At 41.5% G+C, this 24,716-nt stretch overlaps 1 protein-coding gene across 2 annotated transcripts in view; it reads right to left on the bottom strand.

Annotated features, from left to right (window-relative positions):
* Positions 1–21,848, bottom strand: part of LOC124475381 (A disintegrin and metalloproteinase with thrombospondin motifs 3) — a 34,736-nt gene extending 12,888 nt beyond the window's left edge. Inside the window, exons 1-6 of one of the 2 annotated variants that reach the window (XM_047031937.1) lie at positions 21,500–21,848; positions 20,698–21,137; positions 9,714–9,870; positions 7,179–7,375; positions 2,796–2,879; positions 1,134–1,290 (exon numbers count right to left, since the gene is read on the bottom strand). In XM_047031937.1, the coding sequence (XP_046887893.1) occupies positions 1,134–1,290; positions 2,796–2,879; positions 7,179–7,375; positions 9,714–9,870; positions 20,698–21,137; positions 21,500–21,578 (1,114 nt within the window). In that variant the 5' untranslated portion in view covers positions 21,579–21,848. The remainder of the gene's footprint in view (positions 1–1,133; positions 1,291–2,795; positions 2,880–7,178; positions 7,376–9,713; positions 9,871–20,697; positions 21,138–21,499) is intronic. The other variant, XM_047031938.1, reaches the window with a different exon arrangement.
* Positions 21,849–24,716: the final 2,868 nt, after the last annotated feature.

The following is a 24,716-nucleotide window of genomic DNA, read 5'->3' as shown; positions in this document are numbered from 1 at the left end:
TAAAAAAATAAATGTATATGACATCTAAAAAATGACATCTAATGACATAAACATATTTAAAAACAGAACTACTAATATCATATATATACATATATATATATTGTTAACTTTGTGATACCATAGATGAGAAAAACAACATAATTCCCAGTTCCATCTGTTTTTCTGACTCTCTTTATCAATATTTCTCTTTTATATCACATCCTGCTCTATATTTGGACACAGAATCTACAGACCCCCAGTAACACTGTGGCATGAGAGTGTAATGTTTACTCCTCACCCTGAGACCTACTGTGGAGAAGTCAGAGAGGTGAGCTCAGCCCTACCGAGCCTAAGGAACCATAGAGACAGGGCTGTTGTGAACACTACACAGCAGAAGCCATGGCAACGGCTGAGGTGTGACAAGCACAGCCGGTAGTCTTTGATCCTCCTTTAAACATGACACATGTACTTTAAAAGTCCAAAATAAGGTACACGTAATACTCATCAAACAGAGAGATGTTCGGTCCAACCTAAAAAACAAAGCGATCTGTCCACTATGGTGAACTGTGTTAATTCCAAATGTTATTGTAGTGTAAATATATGTGTGCCTTGTCCAATTATTTGCAGCCATTAAACTCTAAGATTGCAAATAACATTGGTACAGCCCTGCACAGCATGTCTAATGCTAACTTGCAATTCAGTTTTATGAAGAAGCATAGTCCGTACTAGATTAAAACACGGCAGATGCAAATAAGTGTGATTCAATTTCCTGCGTAAACTTTTTCCGTTTTTTGATAGATCCTTCATTAATGACAAGTGGATAATTGCTTTTCATCAACCCCCCAAATTAAAAGTATGAGCTGCAATCTTTTAGATTTTTCCCTACATGCCAAAAAACTTGTTTCATGATTCAATAAGATTTTTTCAAACACAGGTTGGCACCAATACCAAGTCAATAAGGCATTGGAAAAATAAATTCTGAGCTTTCCACATAGTGAGGTCATGGCTTTTTTGGAGACCTTCCCTGAATTGCCCCCACACCTGTAGGTTTCCAGGGCCCTTACCTGAGCAAGTCTTGAAGCCAACCCTTGTGAATGGAAGCAGATTTCAGCATACTCAGTCTGCACAGGCCTCGATCGAGAGAAATACAGTACCTTGCATACCTGCGGGGCCAAAATCTTGCCTTGTGAGGAAGATGGAATGGTCGTGGTACTCAGCGTGATCAGGGTCGCGGCGTTGCTGAGTGTTGGACCAGCGGCACACCTGTTCCAGGCTGCGTGAAGGATTACCACGCTCAATTAAACTGATTGACTGCAAGGACAGAAGCATAAGGACACAGCTGTGATCACACTGCTCACTGCGCTATAGAATAAAACAAGCTAACATCAACTGGGAATGTACGAGGAAGGTTGCAGTCCATCTCAACTGAAAATAATGACCCGCTTTGTAACTACTGACAACGGTGTATCTTAAAACGAGACATGGCACAAAGGGAAAAGTGGTCAAAATGCAAATTTTATATGCTATTGTAAATATGAAATACTATCATAAAGACGTGGAATATGTGAGCACATGTGTGCTTCCCAAAACAGATATCACATGTGTGAGGCAGGCCAACAAAGCAGAGCGCTGATGCTGTGGTCCATGTGTGAATGAGAATTCTATGACATAATTCAATGGCACCTCTCTTCTATTCAATAAAATATTTTGGTAAAATTCAACATGGGGCATGATAAGATAAAACAGAGAAAAATGACGTTAGGAGGAAATTAGGAAATTAGGAGGTACTTCGGGTGAATTACGTTTTGTTTCATTTTATTGGAGTAAAACAGTCTGAAGGAAATAAGGCCTCAAAAGATCAAGTATATTGAGCCTGGACACCTTTGTGTATAACAGGGCCAGACTTGCTATGCAAACCCAAACCCGACCAAGTGTGTTTCTATCCAAATTGGCATGGGGTGTCACCATAAATAAGTAACCGCAGTGAGGTGTGATATGAGTGGAAAATCAACTCCTACTACTACTAGCTACAGTAACTTCGGAATCTTACAGTGGTTGGAGAGAATGAGTCTGTTCAGAAGAATTAACAACTAGAATTCCTGATGGCCAACTCATCCCCTCTCTCTCTCTCTCTCTCTCTCTCTCTCTCTCTCTCTCTCTCTCTCTCTCTCTCTCTCTCTCTCTCTCACTGCTCTTCAGAGGGAGTGGAGGCACGTCCAGCGTGTTTAAGCTCATCTAATGAGGGCTATGTAAACACCATCTCTGCTTTGGCAACCGGACTGAAGGGAGAAGCCAGACATAATGTGCTTTGTCAGGAATAAGCTTCAGCCAGTTGTGCAGATAAAAAATCCCAGTGGTGTCGAGGGAGCAATCCAATGCATGCTTAGCCACACAAGCAAATGACAACATGCCTAACACTCAAATGCGAGCAACTAGCTGAGAAATAACGAATGGAGACATTAATTTAGTGAAGTAAACATCTGATATCAGCAGTGTAGGTCTGGCATGTTACGAGAGGCATTCTGGGGGAATGTTTTTATGCAAAGTTATTACGAAAATAATCCAATCTGTTTGTTTTGACATGATGCCAATGTTAGCAGCCAAAACCATTAGCCCAAAACCCCCCATCAACCCAATTTTTCGATTTCAACGAAGAGAACAGTATGCAGAAACAAAGTACCCTAAAGATTAATGCCTCAACAGAAAACTAATGCTGACTGGCCTGATGTGTATTTAACATACAGTACAACTTTTAAGATAAAGTATCTAACCCATGTTTACCATTGTGCATCATGTACCCTCTTTGCAACGCTTACCTGCCTATACCCGACCATGATCATTCTGACGAGGACAATGTTGATGTTGGTTCCCAGAGACTCATCATGGTAGATCTCATCCACCTGAGGGGGCAATGAGATAAACAGCATCAATCATTGAAATGAAGCGTGATGCAAACGCTAGGCTGTTAAATGTACCGCAAGAGTCTGCTGGCCTCCAAATACAGGCCTCTCATGCCGTTAAACCATGCCTAACTCCCAGACGCATCCCTGCCAGCAAGCACCTTCATCAAACTCCCATAATAACTGCTCAAAGCAACACATTTAAAAAAAACTATTCTAAAGCATGGCTAAATATGGAGACTGTACATATTTCTGAGGAACTTCCACAAATGAACTAAATCAAAACAACATCACAGAGATCAATCCTTGTTTTTGTACTTATTTAAATGCAAATGAAGAACTTTTTGGGGTGTCAGTTTTTTTTCCATTTGCATTGTGGCACACCTCAGTTTCTTCCAGATTCTTCCATGTGCTTTTTTCATTTCAGTTCACTAAGGCCACCAAAAGAGCACCTGCCAGCACTCAGACCCAGGTATGTGCACACCCATTAACTGGCGAATACCCTGAAAGAAGACAGACTGACCTTATTTGAGAGCTGTTTGAAAGGGGACATGATGCATTGAGACCCAAATTCCTGTGGTTTCTGGGGGATACACTGATGAGAGAGGAAGGGAGCTCTCCACTCCTCAAGACGCTGATGAGAAGCTCTAACTGTGAAACCAAGTAAGGCTAGGGAAAGGATGGATACAACAATTGGAGGGCATTTAAAGCAACGCTGAAGTGAATATATTTGACTGTGCTGTGCTTCTAGGGAGTAGTGATGGTCTTGCATTGTCTCTAGGACAGCTGTGAACCTCAATGTCTGGTTAATGAGAGGGAGACTACACTGCAGACAGTCAGTCTGGCTCTGAAATGTTGCTTTAAGGCTGGCTTTAATATTGGACAGTCAGAAGGTGGCTTGATCGTCATGTTGATTATAATAGTATAATAGTGCTTTATGCTCTTCTACTGTACATACTATCTGTCAAAGCATTAAAAGCATTCTAAGAGCATAACCCACTAATAAACTCCCATAGAACTTGACAAGACAAGCATTCCAACTTCTCCACTTAACTTCCCTGAACACACCAGCGTGTTTCTGCTCGTGTTTCTCCCCCATCTCAGAAGGAATTGATTGTGAAACGCAATTCATGCTAGCGCTGAGCCCATTTAGCCACAGGGCTAAATTCTATGAATTTTGAATTAACAGCCAATCATGTGCATTCGAGATATCTTGTTAGACACTGGCAGGCGTCCAATGAGCCTGTGCTATTATGCAATGACTGAGCAGACTGACCTAGAAATGCAATGACTGCTATTTAGTTTAATAATGATGGTATGAAATGTGCATATCTAATGAGGAGGGCGGGTTTGGAGTCACGCAAACCCCAAGTAAAATGTCCATGTGACGTGCCGTGTTTTATCCCTATCAAATGATCACTGCATGTCCACACGCTTCTGGGGCCGTCTTTCATCGATCAACAGCTTCAATTTGTGGTTTGCAAAAGAGGGAGAGAGAGGCAGCCATCAAGACACGAGCACATGCTCATTACGGATTGTGATAAGCAACTTGCCAAGTTGGTTGACTCATGACTGGTAAACGGTCATTGCATTTCACAAAACACCCCCATATGTCTCTGTGTGATGTCAAAACCTGTCATGAGGAAATAAATGTATGCCACACAATCAGCCTTTTAAGGGCATAGTTTAGTTTAAGATTTGTGTCTGGCTACACATTTACTTGACACGCTGGCTAATGTTACTAGACAGTTTGTACAAGGTCTAGACATTTTAGACCATGTGTTCTTTTTCATTTCTCGAGACCCAGTCTCTATTACAGAACACTTTATGAATCCCTTACCACTTGTAAGATATACGATTTCTATCATGTTCAACCAGTGGAATTAAAAAAATAAGATGGAAAATGTATGGTATTCTGTGCTCTGGGCTTGAAAGATTACAAATCAAAGTATATTTGCTCTACACACTGCAACTAGCTATGTTGGCTCATGTTTAGCGAGATCTGTGTCAATGACATCCGCTCTCAAGATTATGAAAGCAGAGAGGTGAGAGCTTGTTTTCAAGCGCACAACCTGAACAGAGTGTAGACCCTGGAATGACCCCAGGAGATCAACCATGTCTGTGACACTTCTAAACACTCCAGGACCCTAATGATAAAGGAATGCACTGATGACTCCTCTTGGCGTTCCCTAAGTATGGTCGTGCTCCTTACAAATGACAAAGTACAGAAATAAACAAGCTTTGTTTGTCAATAGGCAGACAGACTAGATGCCAGGTTTTAAAACAGGCTGTAATGTACAGCCTCCGCAGAGACGGGGGAGATACCGTGCCTTTATTTATGCACGTGTGTTCATTTGTTGGGGGGGGATGTCCAAAACCTTGACAAATGATAAGCAAAGAGTATGAGTGCTGCTCATTTGAATAACAGAAAGTACAAAAATATACTATGGGGGCCGTCAGGAAATTAGGGACATTTCTCTGTTCATGCTGCTATCAACAGCTGTTTCACCAACCAGAAAACCTGACCAAGGGCTATTATTGGAACAAAAATCACATTCATGAAGCTGTAGCTCAATTAAGTGCACTCAAATTACCTTTAATTCTCCGAAGCTGGTGTTGTATCCCAATTCCCAGACTGAATGGGATGCTGACCTATTTAACTGTGGGTTTATGTTGGACCTTAAACTAAGAAGCCGTGGGCAATTGAGGACAGCACCAGAACAGACATTAAGAGTGTTTGTAAAAACAAAAACAATGTGTGCAGTTGCACATGCGTCATTGCATGCGTTTCTCTGCTACAAATGTTTAGACCTTCCATACTTCTATACAGTCCTGACAAAAAACTCCTCACCCCTTTTTTGAAATCCAAGACCCCAACTCTGTCGACGTCTGACAGATCCAAAAAATTTAAAAGACTTATTGAATTAAGACCCCACTGAAAATCTCAAAAACCTTTGGAGATAATTACCACGATGGCGGCTTGTGTCTGAAAATGATTATAGCAGCTGTGGCCTGGAGGCATTTGATGTCCCTGGCTTGTGTACAGCATCACATCAACATGAACAAAACTCTGGTCCGTTCTCAAACAACTCAGCCATTGTATGCAGGCACCTCAGCAGTATTCTTGGTTTGGTCCAGGCAGGATGTTCAGTAATCAATCCCTCGGAGAGAGTTTCTCCAGGTGGTACTACACATTCTCTACCCATGGAAAAGATTCTTGGGGATTTGAATGGGTAGGGCTCTTTCAGACATAGCAAGCCACTGGCTTGGTGGAGCTAAACGATTGTGTAGAGTGCACTTCCTCTTTTAGAATGCTATTGATTGTAATTACATGGAGAAACTCAAGATGTGAAATGGTCTATAATTCATAACTCACATGTACATGCATTTGTTCTGAAGCCAATATTATATCAACTGTAAAGTGGCTTTGTCAGTACAAAGAAAACAAGGAAATACATTTACAGAGTGAAAAATCTGATGGGTTTAAAAGCGGGGAAAGTCAGTTAGCATATTTTTCTACAGGTCCTCATCAAGTGGCCCTTATATGACATTTCAGAGATTGCTCTATGACGACAAGACTTTTGCAGACAAACCAAATAACAACTCATGAAAATATAATGCAGGCGGGTCAGTCCTGGCAGTGCTCGCAGACCTATGAGAGCCCCCCAGGGCTTGCCATGCTCCCCCCCACCCCCACCCCCTTGCCCTCTCTGCTCCCCGGCAGCTCCGTAATTGGCCTAGCTCGGCTAAGCAGACCACCGTGCGGGGCCCAAATGGTAACTGTTACAGAGTGAAACCAGCACCCTGTGAAAATCTGACTTGAGGGATTTGGGCTCCATAATCAGATTAGGGTGGTAGGAGCTGGTGGAACCCGTAATGAACAAGCTGAGTATTTTTTTTTCTTTTTTTACTCTCATCGGTAATCCATAAACAGCCAGAGAAAACAGGAGAGTCGGGCGCCGGAGGTAGAAATTTGGCAACGTCCGGGGCCTGGGCAGGGTGTGCCCGAGAAACTAGGCCAGAGACCTGCGGGGAAAATCCATACCATGCAGGGATGATATGGTCTCTGAGCGTTGTACTAAAAAGCAATGCTGTGTCTGTAATGGTGCTGTCTGTGCTGTCATTCCGACCTCGCAAACAGTTACGCTGTCCTTACGCGTCTGAGTATTAACAAAGGGCAGAGGCCAGGCTCAGTTATGCATTTCCTGTTCCGGACAGAACAGGCGAATGTTTGAAGTTAGACGTGTGCATTCTGTAGCATGTAAACAACATGAGGTAAGGGATATGAGGCTGACTTACTATATTCATTAGAGTAAGGACATAGTTCTGCACGTGCTCCTTCCCATGGAAGCGCACCACAGAGTCATCCACGGCCAGCAGCACCTCGATGTTGTAGTCATCCTTCTTGGCGTGCCTACGTTTGCGCTCCGACTCAGAGAGCTTGTGTTCCAGAAGGTCCAGAGCACTGGGAAGGTCTGCAATTCCAAAGTCTGTCACTGAGAACCAAACATGAAAGCCCCGACAAGTGAGTATGGAAAATATTGTACACAGTACACAGATTGTCTGTGTCACTTTTTACATACATACTGATGGTAACATGATGCGGCCTTTGCTAAATAACTGTAAGTGGGTCGGGTGTCATTCCTCACTAGGTTCAATCTCTAAGGTCTACTAAGAACCAAGTGTACAAGTGACCACTTCCCAAATTCACTTCTTGCTTTCATCAAATCACTTCAGGTTCATTTACATGGTTGAGAGACCTCTGTGAGGTTCAAGGGTGCACGAACACACACACAAGACAACAAGACAAATACATTTGGATTTTGCCACAGCTACATGACATGCGTTACAGTCCCATAACTATCTAGGCTCCTAAATCTGGTAGTTTCTGGAATCCTAGTAGTTTGATTTAATGTCAAGTGTTTGTGGGATACATTAAATTAACTAAATCAACTAAAATAAAGATTTATAAAGATCTTGCACAACATCTAAGAAATAAAAACCGTAGTGTCCATTTTTGGTGTTCTCCACAGAACCGTTTCAATCTCAATATGACTGTTTTGGAACACAGTTCCATGTTTTTTGTATTGGTTGACATCTTTACGTAATCCCCCATTAAATGAACTCAAGATGTGATGCTAGCTTGTGAGTCTACAATTAAAGACAAGGAAATAGTCTGGAACAGAGTGATAGCAGAAAATCAACCTCTTTAATGGTATTGTTGTTGACAAGGAGGAATGTACAGTGTCTGCCATATAAAAAGACACTGGCATTATAAAAGCATGGAATTCAGCTTTGGAGTGTGAGCTATTATATCCCATGAAGATTGCAAGGAATCTCTTTTTCCTCTCAGTACTGTGAGGCATATAGAAAGTAGGCACTGAGCCAAGAGGGTTACTACATGTAGATAATAACAACATTCTATGCATTCATGTACAGTCAAAGGGCAATTTCAGGAAGAGTATTGCCAGGTTAAAGCATGGACGTGTTAGGGCTTCTGAAGAGGAGAAAAACGAATATGGCATCAGACAGGAATTTAAAAGATAAACAATAGGCTGCCACCGACATAAACATTTATGAAGAAATAGGTTGTAATAGGCTGAAAACCACAGCAATCTGAGAAATGTCAACACATTTGTCTGTGTACTGTCACATTTCTATACTATACTTAAAATGTCAACAATCAAACATACTATCGTAGATTAAATATAAAATATGAATGTATGTGAATGAACAAATATACAGCAAGGGTCAGTGCATCTCAGAGCTACAGCTACAGTATAGCCTACTGACTAACAGGAAGGATGGTGAAGACTGAAATGGGAGGGAGCTGGAGGAATTTGGTCAGTTGACACTTTAATGTTCAGTATTTTTACCACTTTGTGACTTCTGTTTAGTCTGCCTTGTCTACTGGGGTCACAGGGCCAGTGAGTGTAACCTCATCATAAAGATTTTTGCATTATAAAAAAGTGGGGTCAGTGGGTCAGGAGTGGTAGTCTACACACTCTACACAGCACAATAGCAGCTCTGATCCACTAAGCAAACACTTGGATAGACTGGCCATGGTTCTCACCCTAAATAATCAGGAATCAGAAATAGTCTAAGACAAGGACTGCATGGATGATGGGAAACGTTCACTTTACTGAGAAATAAAACAATGTCATAATAAAGACACTATTTATATTTCTAGGGTTAGTTTCAGACAGAGCCCCACAGCTGAATAATTTTATGAAGTCATAAGAAAGCAGCCCGGGCTGAAGGGTGAATGAACATGTAAAAAATGAGGGAGAATCACTTTGGAAACAATGAGTAAGGTACTTGATTAAAAACCTTTCACAGGTACAGCTGTCAGTATATGTAGTAGTGCAGCGTAAGAGCGGTTAAGCACATGCCCGTACATCCCATTTGCAGTCACCTGGGAAGAGAATTAATTGCCTCAATAATAAGATTCAACCTAACCTTAACCACCAGATGTTTAAGCTATTGTCGCAGGAGGAGATACGTATAATAGGAAATCTAATAGGAATTCAACGAGCAGTGGTTCCTACTACAAAGATAAAGATTTTCCTTTACTACTACTATACAATTCTGGAATACCTCATTTTTACCGGCTGGTGGTTGAAGCTGTATGTTAGCCATGTGTGGTTGTTATTTTCTTGGAGGGGGGGGGGCTCATAAATTCCTTTTTGAGGAACTTTTAAGAACCCAAGGAATCTGAGTACGACTCCCAATCTCCCAACTGTTTGGGCATCAAACGAAATACACCTTAGACACACACGCGCCACACACTGCCTCCCCTGTGTCCGCTGACGTCACGCCCTTCGCCTTGCCTACCTTCGTTGTGGAGGTCCTCCCTTCTTTGGCCTGATTCCCTTTTGATGGCTGATCTGCGGTAGACCACGTGGACACGCCCCTTCACTTCCACGTCCTGCTGGCCCTTCTCGAGGGGCTCAATAAAAAACTCCCCATTATCCGTACGAATAAGGCCTGCCTGGAAAAAAAGAGGTTTCCCCAATTAGTCTTCCCCTACTATGGTCTGAAATAATTTCTGATCCTATAATTACAGAGCTTTTAATCGACTGGAAGACTTCGAAAAATGGCAGAAGATGGGGGGAATGACGTATGTAGAAATAGGAACCGTTTTCCCACAATTGAGTCCCGTTTCTCTGTTCATATACAGAGTGTAAAGTACCTGTGTACCAATTGTATTAGCTAATTGTATTAGCTAAAGGTTTGCAAATTAATAACTAAACTTGAACAAAATATGTTTAAAGAATGGTTGTTTACACAATGGTGCTCAGAGAGAGCTCACACACATCTGTCATATTCATATTTGCATGTAGACAGCACTCCTAGTCTCCTAAGAGATTGGACATGAGCTTTACTCATTCTAATAAACCTCTTTAGATGTTAATTTGAAGGGGAAGGAGAGGCGGAAAGGATAAACGTGACCAAGAAAGTAAACATTAACTCTCAAGTTACAGATAATTCATTAAAGTTAAATGCATTTCTCAAACCATAAGCCACTGTATTGAGTAAGTAAATTTGCCAGTTTAATGAGTTGGTCTCTTTGTTTTCCCAAAACATTTTACTTTTACTACATGGAATAGGCAGTGTGCAGTATTCAGGCAATAGAACATCCAATTGCAACTCCCTTTGTTAATTAAAAGGGAAAGATTTCCAGTTCAGGACAAAATCAAAATATGAAACAAAGATAACTTTTTTGAAGCTAAATTGAACTAATCTCATAAAAATGCTAAACATCCTTTCACACTACTTAAAAAATCAAAAATAAACATGAATTGAAGGTTGTACATTTAACAGCAAGAAAGAGAAAGGTAAGTGCTTGAGAGATCCCAGGGTTTTTCCTGCATACAGAAAATGTGGGTGCGCGACTAAGCCGTTTTCCCGAGCACCTATGACAAATCCCGAGCGCCTAAAGGCCAATTTATAGAGGGTTTTCACGACGCATCATCAGACCGGAAGTCGCCATATTGGAGGCACTTCGCATCACAACAAAGCACAGGCACTGAAGTTTATACCGAACATCGTCAAGGACAATGGTTTATTATGGCCGTGTTTCAGGTTGTACCAATAGGATAGATCGAGAAAATATTTTCGAATATTATCGACTTCCAAAAATTATTAAAAACCAGGAAGAGGAATGCCAGAGATTATCAAAGGAAAGGAGGCGCTTGTGGTTGGCAATGCTCAACCAAGATCTATGAGGGAAAAAACACGATTGAGAGTCACTTGGCTACACCTTGAGTATGGCAATAACTTACTTACTTAATTACTTACTTTGGCCTTCACAATATAACGATCGTTGATAACTTGGTACTGCGTCTCCCTCACTCATCCACACACCATCTGGTTATAGGCATCCAAACCTTTGTAGGATTTAAGGTATTCCGCTGTGTATGGGCTGGGCGAGAAAACCAGGTAGTGGACTATATCGGGATCTGCAACTGAAGGAAGAATCACCGGGTCGTCACGGATCCAAGAAGAGGGAGCTAACTCGTAGGGATCTAGCCTGGCTCTGCCCTCCTACGTACTTCCGCTCAATTTGGATTTTGCATCTGTACTAGGTCTGGGAGTTTGACTTTGAAGTCGGTTTTCAGAAACAATTTTTTTGTAGGTCCAATCAGCGAACAGATGGAGTGGCTGAGAACGATGACGTTAATGTCGTGCACTAGTTTGAGTAGTTCAGTAATGGCGGCGGAGAAAGATGCGAGCGAAGTTATTCTGTGGTTGTGGCAATGCTGCCGAATATCCATAAGTTAAAGCCGGAGCGAGAACATTCCTTGCTGTTTTGTAGGTGGCCATGATGTTGTAGCCCTCCTCCCTACGGGGTTCGGGAAAAGTGTGATTTTCCAGCTATGGCAGTTAGCTCCGTTACAGTAGTGGTGAAGGAGTTGGCTAAGACGAACGCTTGCGACTGGTTATGGCAGATCAGAGTGGCTCTGGGCAGATCCAATAGTTTTAAACTTCAACAGAGGACCCGCCTTCAAGGAAGTTAACGCTTGTCAATGGAGCGATCCCAGACCCTCTGTACAAATGAAATGTACAGGGTCTGGTTAGGACCAGGCTAGTAGGAATCTGCACCGTCAATAAATCGTAATTTCTCGAAATATCGCGCCTTTTCTTGTGGTCCAAGTCGTTCCCTATATGCCTTTGCATCTTGGACGCGTTTTGATTAGCGTTTCAGTTGTTTAGACATGGCTACATTCACTAAAGGTATCCAAAGCGCACAATACTCCATTGTACTCCGTTCAGTTGTTTACATCGAGTGCCTCCACCGCGCATCCGGGTTAGCGCCCAGAACTTGACGTCGGTGAAAACCCTCTATAGACCAATTATTTGTTTGTAAACATTCGGGATGCGCGCGGAATGTGGTCGCAGAAAACTGGGAAAGGATAGCATTTTAAATGGCAAAAGGACCACACGGATAATACAAATAGTTAGATTTAAAAATACAAAAAAAGGTTGAGGAGGACAGACTTTAAGAGAGAAAGCGAATACCCATTGATCTGTCGCATCAGAATTTAGATTTGGGTCACGAAAGTCTTGAAATTTGAGTGAGAATGTCACCAGGTACAGAGCAGCAACCATGTCTTCACGTCACGTCACAAAGTTCATAATTTTACAGTTTTACAGTCAATTCTAAATCTTAAAAGTGAGACTGCGTCCCATTACACTGTTTTGACATTAGCCTCAGTCAGACTCTGTTGCACAATGTTGTATTTCACTCCATTCTACACCAGAAACGTCAAGGAGGACTGCCTAATGTAGATACGAGCCTGATGAAGTTATCATCTCGGATTTCTTTAACTGAGCCTGTTTCATTCGTCAATTGCCTGAGAAAGCGACCTCCGTTAGCAAGGCTAGTTTTGCCCGATCACTTTGTCCGGCTATTTGAGGGTATCGGGGTCAAGTGACTTTTGTGCATAGACAAGTGAAACGTAAATGTATTTGTCCAAAGGCCAAGAGCCTCAGAAACTTAATACCAAGCCTTTCAATCCAGTGGCCAGATATGATGACCTGATCAACACTCCAAGTGTAATAGACCGGGGAGATGTTCGTCTTTTGCAACCGACAGGCGCAGTTGAGCCTGCTTGACAATTGTGTGACGTAGGGTGATAATTGGTCTATACTTCTGCGTTTTTACGGACACGCAAACAGGGAACGCCCTCTCCGTTAAGGAACTCCCTCTCGAACCCCTCGGAGAGCTCTGCGTGCACCTCCTGATTTTCCTGACTATCCGTCCGTCCGTCATTTTACGGATTCCCCCTTGGCTGTGATTGGTCCGTATTAAGAACTGCTTGAGTTAGGGGCGGGGGCGGGGTTGCCATGACCAACAAGAAAACAGAATCTTTTGACCGCCATTGTTGTAAGTTTTTACAATTCATATTTCAGCTAAACAGTAGCCTACATGTAAATAAGCATATGAATTAAAATGTGACGAGAAATGGGCAGTGTAGTTGCTGAAAATGTGCTTATTTTATTGATGAAACGGCTCAATTGTAAATTTGCTCCGACTTTTCAGTAACCTAGCTATCATCGCAGTGCAGCGCCATCTACTGTTCTGGCGGTGAATGGCTTTCAGCACGCAGAGTCGTGCGTGCGTCTGTACGTCCGTAACGTAGTTGGAGAAGTATAAATCGGGGTATGAAAAAAAAAAAAGCTGTGTTCATCACGCGTGCAAAGCATGTCATCGAATATGTTGTCAATAGTATGTTTCAAGTAGGCTACAGCCTAACCCTCATTCTGTTTTTATCAATAGTAGGCTACACGCGTTGATAAGCATGTCTTCTTGTCTGATCAATACGCAACTATGAGGTACGCGAATGGACAGAGCGGACAGTAAACTGTTGTTCCGCTTCGAGTGCCAGCCTGACGTGCACGAATACACCTGTAAAAATGCAAATGAAATTTCCACTCAAAAGACTGATAAAAGTTTGATTAACGATTTCCAACGCAGCCTCCATTGGTATTCTTGACCTGGAAAATAAAACCAGGAATCCCAACCACAAAGAAAATAAAACGAAATTGCAAAACACCTCGGAATAAATACATTGATTACTAAATATATAAAGTTTTATGTGCTCGCTCATTGCAATTAATCACTCGTGCAGTGCATGTCCGCGAATATGCTTAATAGTATTTTTCAAGTAGGCTACAGCCGAACTCTTGTTCACTTTTGATCAATAGTAATCGCGTTGATAGAAAGATCGAGTGTGTCTTCTTGTCTGATCAAGACGCAACTGTGATGTGCGCGAACAATAGCTTGCTTCGATAAACTTGAATTTCATAATTTGAGTTTTCCATTTCTGACCAATGGTTAGTTCTAGATTCCATTGATATACATTTCAGTAGTTTGCATATATACGTTAAGAGGTAAACCTTGATTATCTTTGAACCATACATGATAGCACCATGGGACTTGGACTATTATCAATCTATTAGCCTATCTATTTTAATCTTAAGTGGAAGCAAAAGACTCATTTAGACACAGGAAAAACCCTGGATCCATCCAATCAAAGACCAGGAAATGCCAACCAAGGCATGCCTGAAAGCTTCCTCTGGTTGTTTCTTTCAACGCCGGGTGGAAAGTGAACTTGGTGTTTCTGGAGAAGACGTACCACTGCATTGGTCAAATATCTGGGAGACACGCCTTGACAGTGGCACAGTGGGAAACACAGTTAGTCTGGGGCCTGGCCTTACCTGAGCCTCATAACACTTACTCAAACCTCAACACCCAGTGACATCCATATTTGGTGGAAACGTAAATTTATGTATAAGTTTTAAACATTACAACACTTGGTTGAAATCCATCTTAAAATGAAGTAAACCATTTTTTGACAGCAGACACTTTGCTTGTTGAGAACTTTAAACAAATCCACACAAAGCGCCATGTTAATGCGGCGTGACCTCCTCAACTAACACTAACAACTAGTAATATTTATGCAAAACATTTCTTTACTACCAGCCATTTGCTACGAACTCTCTAGGATTTCACCATCATTAAACTCGTCAGTCATCTGCTTGGTGGACTTACCATGCACACCAAAACTTTTGTTGTACTTGAAGCAAAGCAATTAAACTGCAGTGACTTGTTTGTTGATGGAAACATAACCATATGAGAAAAAAGGCTTTGATAATATGTTTACTTAAAATCAACCCAACCATGTGCATCAACTACTGAAGGCCAACAAAGGGGATCATTGTTTTTAATAGGTACATTTGTGATCAGCAATCAAAGCCCAAGTCAAATAGTAGCCCAAAGCTACATCATTACCGTCTTGTGTAGTGACGTGAAGTAGTACATCCCAGCAAAGCAGTCAAGATGGACACTCACAAATGCAGCAGTGAAAACACACTATACGCAAAGCATAACACATACTGTGTGCCACTGACCTCTCACAAATAAAGCAAACATCTCATCCTTAAGCTCACCGCTACACTAAATTCCACACACCAACACTACAAACTTTGAAGGTGGATATTTATGTAATTCAAGGGACCTTGTCCCTTGACTAGGCAAACTAGTAGTTGGAGTCCTACTCCAGGACAACATACAGTATATGTGTAAACCCAACACAAACTAAGGAAGAATTCAACATCCCAATGGACATTTTGAAGATATTACATTCAATTCAACAGCTACCATGCATATTTATGGTGTACTGTTGTTGAAGGTCTTGGAGCTTAATTAGCTTGAGACATCCCTGAGGTCTTTAATAAGGATACAGAATATGAGTTCTTGTAAAGATGCAAACCAAAATAACAAAAAGTTGAATAAACCCTTGGGCTAAGGATGCATAAACTATTATGTGAACAGAAATCAATGTCTTTACTGTCATCCTGAGAGCTTAACCTGCAATTTGAAGTAGATTGCATCGAAAACATATAATTTCAGTCACAGGCATGCACTTTGTTGATCTATACTGTGGACAGGAGTTCATTCTGCCTCAGGGGGCTCTGATCAAGTAGCCTGGCTCTGCCCTCCTACGTACTTCCGCTCAATTTGGATTTTGCGTCTGTACTAGGTCTGGTCATTCGGTACGTAAGTCAGATTTTTGAGGTTTACTTTCTACCGGCGTATCAGCGAACAGAGGGAGTGGCTGAGAACTATGACGTTGATGTTGTGCGCTAGTTTGTGTTGTAGTTCCGTAATGGAGAAAGATGGGAGCGAAACCATTCGGTCTGTTGTGGCAACATTATAATATCTATAAAATAAACAAAAAACAACAAAAACAAGTTTTGCTGAGTTTTGTTGGTGGCCATGATGTTGTGGGAACAGTTTGATTTTCCAGTTACGGCAGCTAGCTCTGTTACAGTAGTGGTGAAGGAATTGGCTAAGGCGAACGCAAGCAATTGGTTATGGCAGATCAGAGAGGCTCTGGGCAGATCCAATAGTTTTAAACTTCAACAGAGTACCCGCCTACAAGGAAATCAACGCTTGTCAATGGAACGAGGCCAGACTCTCTGTACAAATGAAATGTACGAGAGTCTGATAAGGACCAGGCTACTGATCAAACAGTCTGAATGTGACAACACTGGGAATAAACGCTGATTACTACCAAACACCATTTCACATATCACTCTAGGCATCCTAGACATGAAATCAAAACAAATTGTACAATCCCTTCAAAGGTGAACAATGCATTACTGGTGTACTCACATACAGTGAGTAAATTGAATATCCCAAGTCTATAGGCAAAAAGTCTTGCTGTCTGCAGAATGATCCAAGCTTTACTGTACTTTCAGCACTGGAGAGGGGGGAGAGACAAGTGTGTGATAAACTGACCATATGGTTAGATGACGTTCTTAGCTGTGCCGACGAGATAATAGTATTGGACAGGTTCCCTGAGTCGAGGATTACTATCTGATTCATTTTCATCAGCTTTCATCTTTCACAGCGGTGTGCCAGAAAGGACATGCATAGTTGAGGATTAGGATGAGGATTATACAGTGAAAATTGGTCATATTATGACTGGCATTCAACCTGAAGGGGACAAACATCAAAGATGGGACGACAAAACACCTGGGAATAAATACATTGATTACAAAATATTTAAAGTTCTATGTGCTCGCTATAACTTCCATTGGAGCCGTCATCGCAATTAATCACTCGTGCAGTGCATGTCCGCGAATATGCTCAATAGTATTTTTCAAGTACAGCCGAACCCTCGTTCTGTTTTGATCAATAGTAATCGCATACATTTATTTTGTAGAGGAAAAGAGGACAAAAAATGTTTTTTTTATGAAATGATGGGGAGAGCAAGTCCCTTCTGTCAGCTAACATTATAGCTGATTGTCTAATGTCAACAGGGATCTCAGTTTAAAGTAAATCTGGGGATAGAAAGCTATGTTTTCAAGGACACATTCTTACTTGTCATGCAGAGGCACTATCATCCTAGACAGGTTTGTGTTTGTGTGTGTGTGTGTGTGTGTGTGTGTGTGTGTGTGTGTGTGTGAGTGTGTGTGTGTGCGCACGTATATATGTGTGAGCATTTAGAAACATTTCTATGATTTAATTATGTTAATTACAACACTTTAATCATTGTCCGAGATCTTGGCCTTCTTCTGATAGAGCAGCAATGATTATACATGGTCCTTGTGTCTTCACCATATCTGACTAACATGCACAGTCAGTCCTCAATAGTTCACCGACAGAACCTGTGTGCAAAATACAATTAAGCTAACCAAACTGTATAACTTCCTTGAAAATTTATAAATACAACCAAACAACATTTGTTGTAGAGAGGAAAAGATATAGCTTGACAGAGACCTTGGTTTTACTATGTACAAAAGACAGGAGATTTAATAGTGTGTGTGTGTGTGTGTGTATGTGTGCCCTTCTGCCAGCCATGACTAAGTTTGGTCCCATTCTGATGCTGTTGCTAGGTGGCTCTCACTGTATTTAACTGATGGATGCATAAATAGCTCCCTTCCAAGCACAGTCATCCCAATCCTCAAATTCCCATCACACTTGTAATTCGATCCATGTCACTGGTGCAAATTCCTAACACATGAGCGGTCACAGCGTAATCACACTCATCATTCCTGCCCACTCAGAACAATACAGAGAAGGCATCTTTAGCCTACAGCTATTGCCATCCAGCAGAAATGCTACTCACTCTCCACTTTACACAGAAATCACCTGGTGACTTTTCAGTCCTTGTGTGGCTACCCTCTTGAGTATGGCTAGTAAATAGTCTGTGCATTTGAGGGCCAAATATATCCCTAGGAAATCCAGTATAAACTGGGCAAATGCTTGACACCCCCTAGCACGTGGCTTGTTCCATCTGTCATGTGCTGGATGGCTGGGATGAACAGTTTTGCCCCTCTAGGCACACTGGCAAGGAACCAAGATAACGTAATCCATTTCTGGTGATGTCATGCAGCCATCTTAATAGTCTGGTCGCTTCAGATGCTCCACAGAGACGACACAGACACACACCTGGATTGTGGGATGTCTTGTCTGTAGTAAAAAGAAACAAAACATGGTGGCACATGGTTTGGGGTTTCAGTGGTGTGCTTAAAAAAGTTTAACGAGAAACTTGTGCTTTTACTGGAAAATTACCTCCTATCCACCAAAGGTCCTTGTGTCTGTGGCCTTATAAAGCCAGCCTATCAGTAACACATTGTTATGGTCTAACCTGGATGAAATCAACTGTCTTTTTGAAGGCAATAGGCAGGCGTAGGCTAAGCACTGGAGACACGAGAAGATAAACACCAAAGACAAACAGTACAGGCCACCTCAGAGATACGAGCCACTTCAACCCTCAGTCCTTTCATCACACGTGATCTTATGTGGCCTAACACATCAAACCCATGTCTCAGACTAAATCATTTGTCCAGGAGCTCCATAAGTATCTTCAAAACAATCTACAAAAAAATTCCAGCAAGCTCAGACAGGCGGCTGTTTATCTTGGCTGCGGCTCAATGAAACACATGGAATATATTCTACCCTGGCTGTGTCAAGCTCACTTCCTGAAATGAAATGATATTCCATTTTCACTTGCCCCAAAGCTGTGTAAAAAAATAAAACATGGCCACAAAAGGGACCATTCACTTTGACCACCAACGTAGGGGAAATGCCTTAAAATATTTCAGATTACTAGGACTGCTCGTTATCTGCTGAACAAATAAATGTTATCTACAAACCAGAGCTCAGCTTTGTCAGAGACTTTAAAGTTTTGTATTTTTTTGTAGAGGGGTTGGGATGAACTGAATTAAGTGGTTTTAGTTTGTGTGTCCGTTGTGGTTTGTCCTATACTAAAGTATGAAAGAGCAATAGTGTTTCAGGCATTGGAACCAAAATGTGGTGTCTGATATGGAATTTAAAAAAACGTTATTGAAAAGACAGCAGGGTGATTATTGATCTGTTAAGTCATCTCATCAATAATATTCGTTCTTTCCTTTCTTCTCCAACTGCTAATGGGTGCATGGAATGCACTAGAGAGACTTTGGGTAGCCATGGTGGGCTGCAATCATAAACCTGAAGTACAGTTCAGTGGTGTAGAGCATGGCCGGATGGTTCACCATACTGGACAGTGGATGCAAACAGATGGAATTATTCATTCTAGGGGTAAATCAAATCCATCCCTTTTAACACATCAGAGCAATTATTTATACTATGCCATGTCATTGGTAAATATAGCATGAAGTTCAGTGTAACAAGAACAACATCTCACGCTTTGATCTTTCAGTTGATGTTTCTCATGAGTGAACAGGTATTTTCCTCACATGCAAACTGATGCCTCTATGATTTCAGTGTTCCTTAAAAATAGCGGGGATCTATAATTTTCCAGGCATCAGTGGGGAGAGAAGCTAATGGCATAAAAGCTACACAGCAGCGTGCATTAGCATTGATACGTTTTGCCAACATGAATGGTTCACAACTGCATTGACAATATCCCTATGTGGTACTGTATGATGTGGTAGCTATTTAGAAAGGCCACCTGCCACCCTCCAACTCAAAGTACCTGAACATGTTCACACAGATGAGCACAGTCAAAGGAGACACAATGAAGCACACATGGTTCAACAGTGTTAAGAGGTTTTGTCAAACCAGGTGTTTTCACACATTTTTTGAATGTCTGTGTGTGAAGAGATTTCTGCTTCAGTCCACTCCAAAGCTCTTTTTATCTGGAAAGTGTGTTTTGGCTTAACAAATGTAAGACTGGCCATTTGCATGTAAACATGTATATGTATGCGACTGCACAGTTAACACGGTCAAAAGAGCCTCTTGGTGACAAATTTAACACCTGTTAACACATGCATCGAAGAAAAATAAAGCGGGTGTTGATGGTTGATCAGCAACTCAGCAATTTGTTTCTCACTCTCAGTTTCCTGTGAGGATTGTCACTTTAGTAGCCATGGTTGTCTGTTAGATATTAACCTACTCCTTGCCATAAGGCCTCAAGCATCCTGTGAAGAGGAATCCCAAGATACAATTATTGTAACAATAATAAGTAATAATAAGACAGTGAGTGACCAGAGACAAGACCATAGAAAACATTGTATTAAGAGGGAGAGAAAAATAGCTTTTACGCAGTTCAATGTAATGCTGGTACAGATACTGGTTGGGGCCCTTTAGGTGGGAGGGACATTGCAACTGGAGAGAAATGGAGTTGGGCATGTGGCAGCTATGGAAATATTCTTAACAGCAGCCATTGTGTGAAACGCATATGCAATACCACGTCCAGAAGACTGCAAAAATTGACAAATATTACCCAAGGTCCGTTTGGGAAATGTATCCGATTTTACATTCAATTTTTATATCACATGATCAAGCTGTCTGACTTACCAGTCCATCGCAGTTACTGATGGCCACAGAGGCGTCTGGCATATCCGACACATCTCCAGTAAAAACGCAGTCTCCATGAATACGTTCCTTGGCCTTTTCCTCGAAGTCCTCTTGCCACTCCACAAAAGCACCTGGAGCAACGAGCCGTCTATTGGCCTTCAGACGTAGGTGAAGTTCTTTTCCGAAAACAGTGACATTAAAAAACAAGTGCTGGCCAGCTGTGGTGATAGAGGGCGTATCGGCGGCACTACGTGCCACCCGTCTTTTTCCCGCGGCTGGTGATGCACCTTTACTTCCAGTTCCAGCTGACACCACGTGAGAAATATACCGGCCTTGGGAGTCTGTACTGAATGGCACGATAAGACCGTATTCACTTAATTTTCCAGAGAGTTTTTCTGATGGAACAAATAGTGAATTGAGAAAAGCATCCAGGGACAGACCTATAGGATACAGTCATAAGGGAGCCTACATCAAATGCAGTGCATATTAAGAGCATGCTAAATGTGTTGGCTACTTTGAAAGTATAATGACATGCCAATTTTATGTAAAAAAAGATTGTGCCCGAGGATATTCTAATTAATTATTCGACAGGCAGTTGTATGACTGGAAAATATTCCCAGATACGATATGCAAGCCTTTATGTTTCAATGACGGAGTTAGAATGCTATCCTATCAGTTAAACCATCACTTTCTATTAAGCAGAGAAAAAAAAAACTGAAAAATAAGTTGCCGGTAGACCAAACTAATAGAAGGTTGAGATAAAAAGTTGCCTGGAAAGTTTTAAATATACATTAAAACTTACCATGTGACTTTGCAGCGTGCTTGTGATCCAAAAATATCAAACTGATTGAACAGTACATTAATAAATAAATATAATCCATATCGAAGCCTTATGTTGAGTAATCTAAGAGCTGCCACCAGTCCAGCGTTGAGTTAAAGTTTCCTTTCTATTGTAAACTTTGTTGAACTGAACCTTCTTTCTGAACGCACCGTTTATGAGATAACTTCACAATCTTGAACTTCAGCGAAACCAAGCATTCTGAACGCTACCCTACACGCTAAAGTGACTGGTATTCACAAGTTGTTCTTTCGGCCTCTGTTGCACTCTGCATAAACCAGGACAACCCCATCCATTTACAAGAGAAAAAAGTCTGGGGTGCTGATGACGACAACTGCCCGGCTAATCGCAGAGTTCAGAGGAAGCCTACATATCTTTTTTTTTTGGTAAACCGGAGCCTGTTTCTCTAAGGATGCTTACTGTACTTAACAATGCAGTAAATATTGTTATTTCAGCACAAACCTTTGCGAAAACGTAGCCTTCCTAGTAGGCTAAAACATCTGCCGCGCAGACGTGCACCGATATGCACCTATGTGTCGACGATAGGAAAAGATTAAGCTATTGCTTCAAACTCATCCAAATTGTTCTTATTTTTTGCATACGTTTTTCACTGTCTAAAGAACGCAGAAAAAGTCAGTTCATGGGAAGTTCAAGAAACGGAGCCTTTTATATTGCATAGACTCTAATTCATGACTTTAGTGGGAAGTATTCAGGTTTTCATATTAACTATAACCTACTTATCGTTGCCTGCAGCTATGTAAGCCCATTGTAAACCTAATAAATCCAATATCCCTTCCTAATTTTATAGCAGCCCCCCCTACTGGAAGACACAGAGGGAAACAGTCGCAAGGTCAACATTATTCAACACCTTCAAACTCAAGTTGAATCATTTTGTTTGAAGGAAATCTCTGGTGCGTTTAAACATTCTTGTTGTATTGCATTTAAATGTAGGTTATGTTAGCTTTATGTTTTATTAAAAATATGTCTAGACTGGGCATTCTATCTATTGCTCCAAACAGTTCTGTGACTCGTGTCTGTACCAAGTTCCTCCCCCCTGACCCTAACCCCACTATGCCTGTCTGTGAGTAATTATATCCATGCCGTAGGATGGTCAATGTGGAGAAGGTGTGTTTTTTATACCTTGAGGGAAGTATAGGGGAGGATTGTATTTGATTCCAAAACTCAAATTAATAAGCAATGGAAACTAACCACAGCATTAAGTGATGGAAACCATTAACCGCCTTGAGAACGTTTCATTTATTTTTTCCATAGCATAGTTCCATGTGGGTCTTCAGTGTGTCCAGAAAGCCAGATTTGCATTGCACAATAAGCACAGTACTCAGTTGAATGTGTAGGTTTTTTCCCTTTAAATGAATAGCTCCACAGTTTGTAGTTAACTCCACACAGAACAATGTTATTATATTACAACTGAATGAATCGGCACTAGATCTTTCTTACAGTTAAAAAACCAAGCCAACAAAATTAGGGACATACAAAGGCCAATTTGCAGACAGATAGGTGTTTCGGTTGTCCTTTACCTCTCTAACTAAAATCCTAATAAAGAAATTGATGGTCCATGTATGTCCTGTTATTATTTGTATCGTAGTTCGTTCACAAAAGCAAAACCTCCTGTTCTCTCAAGGGCAAATTCCAGCAATGACAGTGTGTGAATAAAGTAAACATACTCATCTACATAAGCCTTGCAATCCTGAATAAGTTAGGGTTCGTGAAAAGCAACTAAAGAATGCAAATGACAATTTTGGGCATTTTTCAGCACACAGCATCAGCTATGTTTGCAAACTGTACAGCAGAGGCGTAGCCACGGGTAGGCCTTGGAAGGCACAGACCTACCTAATTTGTTCTAAGGCCTACCCAAAAACAAAAATATCTCCGAAAAATTATGCACCGGGTGCACATCGCAAAGTAAATAAGAAAAAAAACTGAAAAGATGCCTATCCATATTTTTCTAGGCCTACCCAAAAATATTATTCTGGCTACGCCCCTGCTGTGCAGTACTTCAAACACTATGTATTTACCACTCGAAAGAGACAATGCCAGTTAATGTACTGATGGGCTTTGCAATCAACTTCAGAATGGCAGTGACTATAGCAATTTCATGAAAATGAAAGTGCTGACCAAAACATTAGGGTATTGCTTTACACAAAAGATTGGACCTCTGAGTGGATGGAACTTTGAGGTATCTCTGCTTTACTTTAGCAATTTGACGGAAAAGCAGCTCCAGTATCCTAGACCATTTGCTAGCTAAGGATATCAAAAGCCAAATGGTTCTCATTATTTAAAATGAACTATCAGACTTTATCTATTTGTTATGCCGGGTTTATGAGGGGAGCTGGATATCGCCAAGCTTCCACTAGAGACCCAGCAGAAAGGAGGACTGAAGACAGAATGCCTTCGTTTCCCTGCCTCCCTTGCCCTTGGGGTGTGCTGTAATGTGGGCTAGCCATGCCAGTGCACTGAAAAAATATGCAACTCTCCATCCCTTTTAGATGCAGGGAGATGCAAAGCAGCTGCTAGACAGCCCTGTAGCATGAGGAAAGACAAGAAGTTCCTGCCAAGTTACAGCCCAGCAATTTAGAGGGGTTGTTATTATGTTCCTTTGCCTTGTGTGAATAGACAGAGTTGAGGCAGAGAGGTCTGAGAAAGAGTTCCCAGATGCACTAGTGATTCTTGTTGGTGTAGGTCATGACATAACTGCAAAACACAATGTTTTGTCTAGACTAGATGAGTCTGAAAAGGGTATTTAAAATCGGATTATAATGAAGATATTATTATTATATGACATATTATCATGCTCTACGCCATGAAGGCTAATGGGCATATGCTGTGTGTGTCCTCAGGCAGTGGACAATACAGCCATGGACTACAGCGGAAATATCAAAGAGGACCTTGAGCTGTGAAAAAGAGAGCAGGGAGCACTCTCTGGCCTAGGCAGCATGCCTACTCTCTGGAGCACTCTGTCATCTCCAGAGGGAAGCTTTTCAGATGAACTTCATTACATCCCACCAAGCTGCTCACCTCTCAAAGCAGCCCTTTGTCTTTTGTAATCTTGGGATCCCTCAGAACTGCTAGCTTGAGTTACACATTGGAGTGTCTCAATGAGTCTGGAAAGCATTTCAAAGGCAAGAGGCCACTGTATCATCCAACCATGGTCCACGTGTCT

The sequence above is a fragment of the Hypomesus transpacificus genome, chromosome 13, assembly GCF_021917145.1.
Source record: "Hypomesus transpacificus isolate Combined female chromosome 13, fHypTra1, whole genome shotgun sequence".
NCBI classification, from domain to species: Eukaryota; Metazoa; Chordata; class Actinopteri; order Osmeriformes; family Osmeridae; genus Hypomesus; species Hypomesus transpacificus.
This window is presented reverse-complemented; position numbering and strand designations above follow the sequence as displayed.